The sequence below is a fragment of the Rhamphochromis sp. 'chilingali' genome (genome assembly GCF_963969265.1).
Source record: "Rhamphochromis sp. 'chilingali' genome assembly, chromosome: 10".
Lineage (NCBI taxonomy): Eukaryota > Metazoa > Chordata > Actinopteri > Cichliformes > Cichlidae > Rhamphochromis > Rhamphochromis sp. 'chilingali'.
This window is the reverse complement of record NC_137937.1, coordinates 14646994-14656855: the sequence shown is the minus strand read 5'-3', so window position 1 is coordinate 14656855 and position 9862 is coordinate 14646994. Positions and strand designations below refer to the sequence as shown.

The 9862-nt window shown below is 38.0% G+C and overlaps 1 protein-coding gene across 1 annotated transcript in view; it reads right to left on the bottom strand.

Moving 5' to 3' along the window:
- Positions 1-8867, bottom strand: part of LOC308404933 (phosphatidylinositol transfer protein beta isoform) — a 16849-nt gene extending 7982 nt beyond the window's left edge. The window contains exons 1-8 of the mRNA XM_080895241.1: positions 8759-8867; positions 6588-6618; positions 5122-5267; positions 4796-4887; positions 4666-4673; positions 4485-4559; positions 4322-4405; positions 386-463 (exon numbers count right to left, since the gene is read on the bottom strand). Of these exons, the coding sequence (XP_080751367.1) occupies positions 386-463; positions 4322-4405; positions 4485-4559; positions 4666-4673; positions 4796-4887; positions 5122-5267; positions 6588-6618; positions 8759-8778 (534 nt within the window). The 5' untranslated portion in view covers positions 8779-8867. The remainder of the gene's footprint in view (positions 1-385; positions 464-4321; positions 4406-4484; positions 4560-4665; positions 4674-4795; positions 4888-5121; positions 5268-6587; positions 6619-8758) is intronic.
- Between the last annotated feature and the right edge of the window lie 995 nt (positions 8868-9862).

Genomic DNA, 9862 nt, shown 5'->3' with positions numbered 1-9862 from the left:
TTCTCGACCCTTCTGCTTTATTTAAATGAAATTGAGCATCCACACTAATTTGCCTTTTTAGGGCTCCCAGAGAGGAAACTTTTGTCAAAACTGCCAACCCCAAGAGGGCTGAAATAGTTGACACAGATATTAGCATTCATCGCCTAATTGAGTTTGATTGGTAACTACATGCTACCTTGGATTTATACCACCCAAACATGTGATCCTTTGTCAGAAGAAAGTCAAAGAAATAAGAAAGAAAAAGCCCTTATTGTCTATGTAAGCAGCCACTGTGCAGTTGAAGTCTGTATTTTATCAAATGATTATTTCTGAACTGGTGCTGAAACAGTCACATGGATGTAGACCATTTTCAGTTAAAAATATATGTAGTTTACAACAGCATTACCTTCCAGTTGGGACCAAGAGGTCCTCTCCCAGTCTTGACAGACTTGAAAATGGCAGGATCCTCATCTTCCTTGTAGTCCTACAATGAAACTTTCAGTTACTTTCATTAGTAGAATATATAGCACAGAATATTTAACAAAGCTGAGGCAAGCTTATTTATGAATACTGGTATTTGTTTCATCTTGCAACAAGAGCCAAGAAATCAGCAGGATTTTACCCCAATTTAAAAAAAAAACAAAAACATAGACACCGTTTTTAAATGAAAAGATGGAAATGTGGGACAACTATTCAACGACGAGAGTAAGGGAACAAAGAGCAGAAACAGCTTAGCTACAAGAAAAGTCAGAAGAGGGCTCCTCCCTTTTCACAAATCCTTCCATCTCTGCAGATAATGTCACAAAGCAGGACTAGAACACAGCTGTGCTCACAAGTGGCTTGAAGATAAGACCGATCTGTGTATGGGGGCTCTGACACTTGTTTAATTAGGGTGAGGATGCCAGTTAACATAAGTGAATGTACTTGCATCTACCTGTTGTGTGCTGATGAGGATTTGTGCTGCTTATTTAAGTTTGTATGTCTGCAGCTCCAACTGCAAAATAACCTTTTACCCCATATACAGTATCCAATTCAAAAGGTCATGTCCTGCCAACATATTCTGGTGACCTAAGCACTTTTGCCCTTTAATTTTTTCCCCCAATGCACCAAGATCTTTTTGTATTAAAGGGTATAGTAAAATGTAGAGGGATACTGAGCACACGTGACGAGCACGAAAAACTTAACAGACCTGACTTTCTCATAAAAAAATAAAATTAAAAAAAAAAAAAAGACAAGAGAAATAATAATACAAATAAATGAAATGGCTTTAAAATTATCAACAGCTCAAGGGCCCAGCAATTTTAAATAAATCATGATGCGCCTGAAGCTAAAAGCTACTTTTTCAGGGCTACTATCCAACAGGAGGGTGCCAAACGTGTGGAAAGAAATAAAAATGCACCACTAAAAAATGCACCACTAAAAAACACACACACACACACACACACACACACGCACGCACTCTCTAATTTGGGTGTTTTAATGCTGAGAGCTCCATCACTATAACAATACACTGTGCTGCACTAATGAGGTCTGTGAATCGATGTGCCGTGGTACGCGAAAAGAAGCCATTTCTAAAAGAGTGTGTATTAGACTGCAAGTGTGTTTACGTCGAGTGTGTGTTTGTCTAGTTCCGGCACACGCAGCACTGTGAACCTTAATTACACTAACAAACTCATCTGTGCTGGCAGTACGCCCCAGAGCCTGCAGTCATGCCCGAGGCTGAGGGCTGATAGGGCCCTCAGACACAACACACTCCTCCAGCAAGGCAAACACGTCCGCCTCGTTAACTACCCACCGCAAACAAACATGTACACACACAGAAACTAGGGCTTCTCGGCCAAATAGCCACATGTATGCTTGCACGCATACCGGCAGTCACATTGAAATGAGGCAATGTGATGTCAAATAAGAGCAATAACCTGCAACATCTTCAAATATGATTTCAGAGATTCCAAGCAGTATTCAAATCTTTAATTTATCCTCAACTGGTATGTGTACGTTTTTAAATACAAAGATCTCTCCAGTCAGCTGGCTGTATTGGGACACACTCCTGAAATCAACTATTTTTAATGCACTGTGTTATTACAGCACAGCAAACACATTTTCAAACGGTGCAAAGAAACAGACCACAAAAAACACAAGTAAACAAAACAAAACTAAGAAGTAACATAGCCCAATAAAGCAGAACAGTCAGCCAAGTACACGACAGCCCAGAGAGCAATTAATGTTCTGTGTCTTTATAAAGAAATACAAAGAGAGACTGGGGAAAAACTCACAGACAAACCAAACCAAAATAAAAAAATACCAAGGAGATGGGCTGGACCTGATGCCAACTTCAGTAAAATATTTATAAAATGGGTCAGGATTGACTAAAGGTTTATGAAGATTGCCAAAGATTCTCTTCACTTGCAATGCTCTACTTATCGTCGATGCCACGAGCACAGGCAGCTTTTTCAGCTCCATGAATGCATAATCATACCTGAAAAATCAAGTATGTTGCTGTAAGAACAACATACACAACTGTTTTGAAGCTCATGACAGCCTGTAAATAAAATCCAAATGTTGAGTTAAGTACTAAAAAATGTGCTCCAGTCTCTCTCGTGCTTTTTAAAGTGGTGCCTGGCTGACATATGACTTGGTGAGTTACAAATCTGAGATATCTGCGAATAGTTTTTTCCTCACAGACACACAAAACATCAACATACACATTAAGTAAAGTGACTCTAAACTAGTCGTAGGTCTAAATGTAAATGATTGTCTGTGGCTCTGTGTTAGCACCATGGCCCTGAAGCAATTTTTAGGAGGGAAGAAGAAGGGAAAAAAAAGGATGGATAAGCACTGTTTGTGAACCTGGAAAACTAAAAAATATATAGACACAATATCCTTATTTTTATTATCTAAAACTGAGGATATTGTATGACTACAATAGGCTTTGATAGACGCGTTTATTGTGATTCTGGATGTCTACAAGACTAAGTCAAGTACTTTCAACAAGTTTTTTGTTTTTTTGGGGGGTTTTTTAACTGTAAAATCTGTAATGATTTTGCCAAACCTATTCCTGACATATGCCTGCCAAACAATAATAATTTTAAAAAACCCTAAAACTAAAAGTGAAATTAATATAAACTACACACATTTTCAAACAATAAAAACAAAATTGAAACGAGAAACACACTTTGGAAACTAAAGCTAAAGCCCAGCAAAAAAGTAGAAGAAAAAAAAAAATCATTGTGAATAAACAGCTTAGCAGGAGCTAGAAGATACTGAATTCTAATCTGTCTAACAGTCATTATAATTTTCAAAATATTTTATTAGCCTCCCTGAAACTGTAGTAATAGTCAGTGAATATGCACAGACACATTAAGTGCTACTTCTTCTTTAACTAGGACATCCGGTTGATTACCAGTTTATATTAACTGAAAAAAAAACAAAACAAAACAGAAAAACAGATGCACACAGCTCTGCTTGTGTTAAAGCCTTGATCACATCTTGTGAGTCCAATAGGTTCCACTCAGGTCCTAGTGATCAGTTGTTTATGAGACAGAGCACAGTGTCTGCATATCTGCCAGTTTTTCCTGTCCGCTGTGGATTTACACTACAATGCACCAACTACAAGTACACCCCAAGTGGCGGACTTCAAAGAATGACTACTTGGCTGTCAGGACTTTGGCTGTCTGTGTCCGTAGCTGAGAATAATCAATGCTTAAGAGCAAGACAAAGTTGAGCAGAGAAACCACATGCTGTGACATGTGATTTATATGGACGGCGTGATTTCTGACCAAACCAAGAGCAAATCTTTACTACATAAACTAAACCGATTTAGCCAAAAGATTGTTCCCTGAAACTCCACAGATGAAACGACCATGTGTCAGTTAGCTCGTCTGTATTGTTTTCATGAATTAAACTCTGACTCTAACAGTTTGAGAGTGCTATATAGGCAAGAGAAAGGATCGCACAAACACCGTTTATTCTGGATTTTAAATTGGACTGCAGTAATATCACACCAGAGAAACATGCAGTAAGTCATAAGTCACACAGACTGCTCAGTAGTAACAAAATGCTCTTTCAGCTACTTTCAGATATGTATGCAATTCAATAAATTGGTTAGACGAGAATAGAAAGAAAGTGCTGTTTCATTTCATCAGTGTTATTCATCTGCATCCCTATTACATAGGAAAGGCTAGATGTCGTTTTTCTCTCTCCCTGGAAAACGCATATATATTCAAATTAAATCATAAACAGAGCCATAAAACACCTGCTTACGAAACATTCTCATGACAAAGAACTGTAATAATCAAAGTTGTCCACATGAAGGCGCCATACTGTGTATGAAGCTACTTACAGCATGGGCCACTTGACTTCTGTCTGCAATGTCAATGGGCACCACCGTTACATTCTTCCACGTGGAACTGTCTAGTTTGTGCACCTGAGCAAATACAAAAAGATATGTTAGAAAATAAAACTCATGATTCATACTAGACATCCGTTTGCTTTGATGTCCTCACATTTTCTTGCGTTCCAAGGTCTGGTTTGTGCCATGTCTCAATTTTAATGAAGAAATTATCTTTCATATATTCATTCTAGAATAAAGAGAAAGAAGAAACATAATGAAGAAAAAAAAAATTATGTAATTCTTTTCTTATTAACTTTAATCTTAGCTAATAAAACCCATTTAGGGTTACATACCGTCACAACTGTTCCAGGTTAAGCATGAAGGAAAAAAGGGGGGGAAGAAAGACAAGACATGTTAATTTAAAAGTGAGAAGAAGAGTTTCAAGGCAAACCTAAACTAAGTGGTGCTGGGAAGGGGACTCACTGGTTCTGCAGTAGGGGTAGGCATTCCAAGCCTTTTCATGGAAAATCAGGGCACCTTCAGGAGCTAGGAGTCTCACAAATCCTGGGACTTTACTGTAGGGTGTGGTGGAGGGTAGGAGGTACAGGTAAGAGAAAGGAAGGAGGAAGACTTATCAACTATTTTTTCTATAGCAAAGATTGCACAGTTAGCAACTGAACTGAAAATGCTTCACAGATAAGACAACACTGACACTGCCTGGTAGCACTGCACTATTACACTATAAGAAAGAATCAATGAAGCCAACAGTGGAGTTCTAAAAAACAAGAAATACAAAGGAAAGCACATACCTCTTTAGGTGGTAAATTTTGTGTGTGTACTGTCCTTTTTCTCCATCTTTTTCATATGGCTCATTCTTGAGTACCTCAATGCCCTCACCACCACCCGTCTCATTTTTACTCGCTTCAGCCACAGAAAACAGCTGCCCCACTTGATACTGCAAGACAAACATCATAATATAAAAACATGATGCTAGACAGTAGATTTAAGTACTTTTTACTGTGATATACATCTAAATCATAAACCAATTCTTTCTCTTCCTAACATTTTGAAAGTTTCCATCTAATAAAATGATATAGGCTTATTGTGAACACAGCAACGCTTTTTAACCAAACAGTAATCAATGTACATTACTCCTGAGAGCTCAAGGGCAACACAGGAAATCTAAAACTGTCAGAAAAGTAAATCAAATATTTTATATGGATGACATTTTTTTTAATTCATTCATTTCTCTCTGTCTTTCCCATACAGTGAAATTGTAGGAACAGAACCCAACCCATGACCTGTTTTGTAAAACTGTGCAAAAAAAAAGTAACCATAAAATTCTTAAGCTCTATTATTGTCCTGCTGCCACTCTAGTGTAGGTTAGATTTCTATAACGTGCAGAGAAAACTTGCTGAAGAGCTAAATGTTTAAGCCAGCTTTTTCAGTTCTGCTGCTGTGTTCCCCAATTCCACCATCTTAAAGCTAAATTAACTTACTTATGATGTTTGAACATCAAACAGCAGAAGAAGAGAATGACTAATAATCAGCTACCATAAGTCTTGTTAACATTTCTTCCACAAAGACAAGAATTACTTTTCAAATATTTTGAATTTGGATATGCAGCACTAATTGCCAAGAGATTGTATCCCAGCAGCTGGCTGAAAGTCTGGGATTTATTACAGAAATGTCTCTAAACACAGAGAACGATTGCTGGCTCAAACAAACAACATCTGCAAAATTAAGCTTTTTCTTGGTTTTAGCAGCCAGCAGCCAAAACAACAGAAATGATACAACATTGCCATGTCTTTATTATCAGCGAGTGGAAAAGAACTGTCTTAAACAAAAGGCACATGTCAGAGACTTGCAACATTTCCTTTTGGCCACGCCACAGTGACACATTAAAGCCCAAAAAAGGAACTGAGGGTTGACTCAGTTTAAACAGTCAGACTAACTGAGGATGGACTTTTTTTCAAGCATCAATATGGGCTCGTTTACAACCACACAAACAGTACAGGCACTATAGAAAAGAAACTACATATTTGTAAGTATGAAGAAGTGCATTTCATATCCTTTAACATTATTATGACTTTTTCCTTATTTAGTTATTATTAATTTATTGTAACTTTTTATGGCTGTTAATGTCATTATTTTGTTATTGTCAACATGATTATGTGTCAACGGCATCAACAAAGAAAATATAAGCAGACTTGACAAAAAGTTAATCATTTACAACATCTTAATAGCATAACAAGCTATTAAGCCACTTACTCACCTCTTCGACACTACAGGGTAAAACCACACGGCTGCAAAAGAGAGAAACATATGATGAGTAACTTTCATGAAGCACGCATTTCTCAAATCCGCTGTTTCATATTAGACAATTTCATGAGATAAACTATCATTCCACATCAATCTAAAGCAGCGACCCATATATGAGAAGGAGTATTCTTCTAGACGTATGCCGACATTTGTATTTTTAAGAGTGAGTTAGAGCACATACTAATAGGACAAAAAAAAGAAAACACTGCAGATGCATGTGGCATAAATAATACAGTAATAATACATCCTAAAACAATAAAACTGACTCTGGAGCCTGAAATGTCTCTACATCTTGGCAGTAAAGCCTGTATAGCCTTTGTTATTGAGATTATTTATAAAAAGGTTCAGTCTCTAAATATTACTCATTACCATGCCAAATCAGCATGCACATTTACTCACGCCTTATATTATTGTCTGTATTCACAATGAATGCAACATGACAATTGCCTGTCAGGTCACACAGTATGCAGAAAAGTCCAGAAGAAGCAATGAGAACATAACTACAGGGACTCCGGATTACAAAACCAGAAGAACCACGATGACACACAGAGACCTGCTCACTGCCAGGAACAGGAAGACACTCAAAGTTACTCTTCCTGAGGGAAAAATACTTCTAGAACCACCCATAGTGACATACTGCTGACATCAGCAAGATGAGAGGAACCTATTACTAGACCTGGTTGAAAAAGTTAGAGCTGAATTAAGACAAAACTTTATGGGACTACAGAAAGTTTATTTTGTTGTTGTTGTTTGTTTGTTTTTTAATAATGTGAGTTAGGTGGGGCCAGAAATACAGTGAGCTTAGCCAAAGCAGTTTAATTAAGAAGACAAAACAGATCTGAATCTATTATTCAAGATTTCTAACCATTAAAGACCATCCCTGGTCAAACAAGGCTGAACTAAATGTCATCCACCATCAGATGTTTTGTTTCAATGCTGCTAGGACTTGTAATTAGTGACGTTTAAGTTTGAAGCAAACAAAATGTGCAGGCAACATCAGAAGATGTCAAATTTATCAAACCATGTGAGCCTGAGTGCAGTGAGTGATTGTGGGGTGTTAGGGATGCGGGAACAGTCTTCCTTCACTCCTGTAGGCCAGTAAGTGGCCACATGCAATAGTGCAGGTAGTGCCAATTCAGACTTCCAGTGCTTCTTTTTGCTTACCACACAGGGACTTTCATGGAATTAGGGCGCCACAGTGCTGAGGTGCATGCTGGCAGCAATACTGTGTTATATTTAAGGAATAAGACAATGTTGTAACAAGGTTTTTACATAAGTCAAATCTAAGTCAATCCTTATTTTCAGAATTCCCGTGCGATGCAAAACATGACCCATTCACATCCTCCATCTACCCATTTATATTCACTTTCTTTATCTCTAAAAACGTTTAAGTGTTCAGTCTTCCTGCCTTGAACCCAATTCATTTGGTAAGATGTGAAGTAAGAAGCCTGCTTACATATTCAGCCTAACCCAAGGATAGCGGTTTTACAAATGGAAACTGAAATCTTTTATGCAATTTCAAAACCCAAAAGGCTAAGGCTAACAGCTGCTAGCTTCGTCTTTACTACATGCAAAATGATTGATGCTTGAAACAGACAGGAGTGAACAAACTACCAATTCGTTAAGTAATCAAAATGTGTTATGCTGGGGTGATTAGCTGGCGCCGACAGTTTCTGAGTCAATACTGCAAAGACAGCGAGAACTTACAGCTTCCAGTTAACTTCCCCTCAGGTTAGGCAGTTAGCTAAATTAGCGTTAGCAACTCGGGTGCCAATTCGAGGCTTTGAAAAAGAAAATGTCTGCGCTTTAAAACCACATAACAAAAACCGCAGATTGAAGCGTTTAGAAGCCATCAGCTTGGCGATAACATATGAGAAACTACAGGAAACCAGCAGCTGTCAGAGAATGACAATCTGCTGTCAAAGCCGGTAGGCCAGAGACGCTCTTGGCCAATCCCATCCTCCCCTCGTGTGCCTGACGCTGACCCCGAGACAAGATGAAAAGTTTGCATCAGCGCACAGGGACTGAAAAAAACTGCCGTGAGTGCACGGATCTATACTAACCTATAGAGTGCTTTCAGAAATAATAAGAAAAGTACAGTTTAAACAGAAACCCCGCACTTACTACTCCTTGATGAGAACCATCTTAACTTCTTCCTCTCAGTAGTGCCCAGCTACCACTAACTGACGTCATGGGCTACTAAGTGAGGCGGCAGGTCCCTCCTTCTGCAGCGGTGATTTGCGGAATGACGGAGAGGTGGGCCTAACGATTGGCATCATCCAATGAAATCTCTCTTTGGTGACTTTAAACCCACCCACTGTATTTGAGGATGGATTACTTAGAATCCGTTATTCCACACTTGAACGCGTAAAAAATATATAAATATACTAAATATACTAAATATATAATATATTAATAATTTAAAAAGTTGAGCATGTGGTTCCATTAATCTATAAATCTGTAAATAATAATTACTCCATATTTAATTAAAGACGGTACAAAGACACAAACACTGAAACCGAAATGTAATTTTCTTTTGTTGTTACTGAAATAAGCAAGGTATTCCCTGAAAAAGATGACTGGATAGTAGCTTATGTTATCCCAAAACCTATATATACTGTGTAGGATTAGGTGTGCAAGTTACCCATGTCTTGTGCATCAGTCCATATTTTTCCATATTTGTTGCACCATATTTGTTTCAGGTCATCAAACAAATTGTAATATTTAACAGAGAAGTAAATATAAACTGCAGTATTTAAATGATAATTTCATTTAAAAGCTACTATACCTATCAGGCCCTGTTAATAACCAGACCTGGGTGTGACTAGTTTAACTGGACTAGCTTTCCAAAAACATAAACACAACCCAAAAAAAAAAACCCCATAGAAGTTTGACAAACATACAAAAAGAAACCCCCGTAAAGGGCAAAAAGTGTCAGGGCACTGTCTGTGACCCAGTGTTTTCTAGTTCTGGACATCATGCTATTTGCTTTTGAATATTCATTGCGATTCTTAGGTTCATGGTTATTCTTTCATCATGTTTTAAGTTTGTTTCTGTTAGCCTTCAGTTCTTAGCAATCTTAGTTCTCTCTCAGTGTCTAATCTTCTTCTGTGTTTAGTCAGTCTTTGTCGCCGTGTTTACTCGTGTCTCCCCAGTCACTGTGTCAAGCTTGCGTCTGTTGTTTCCTGTCCTATTTTGATAGTCTCCTGTCCTGTATCCAATGTGTTC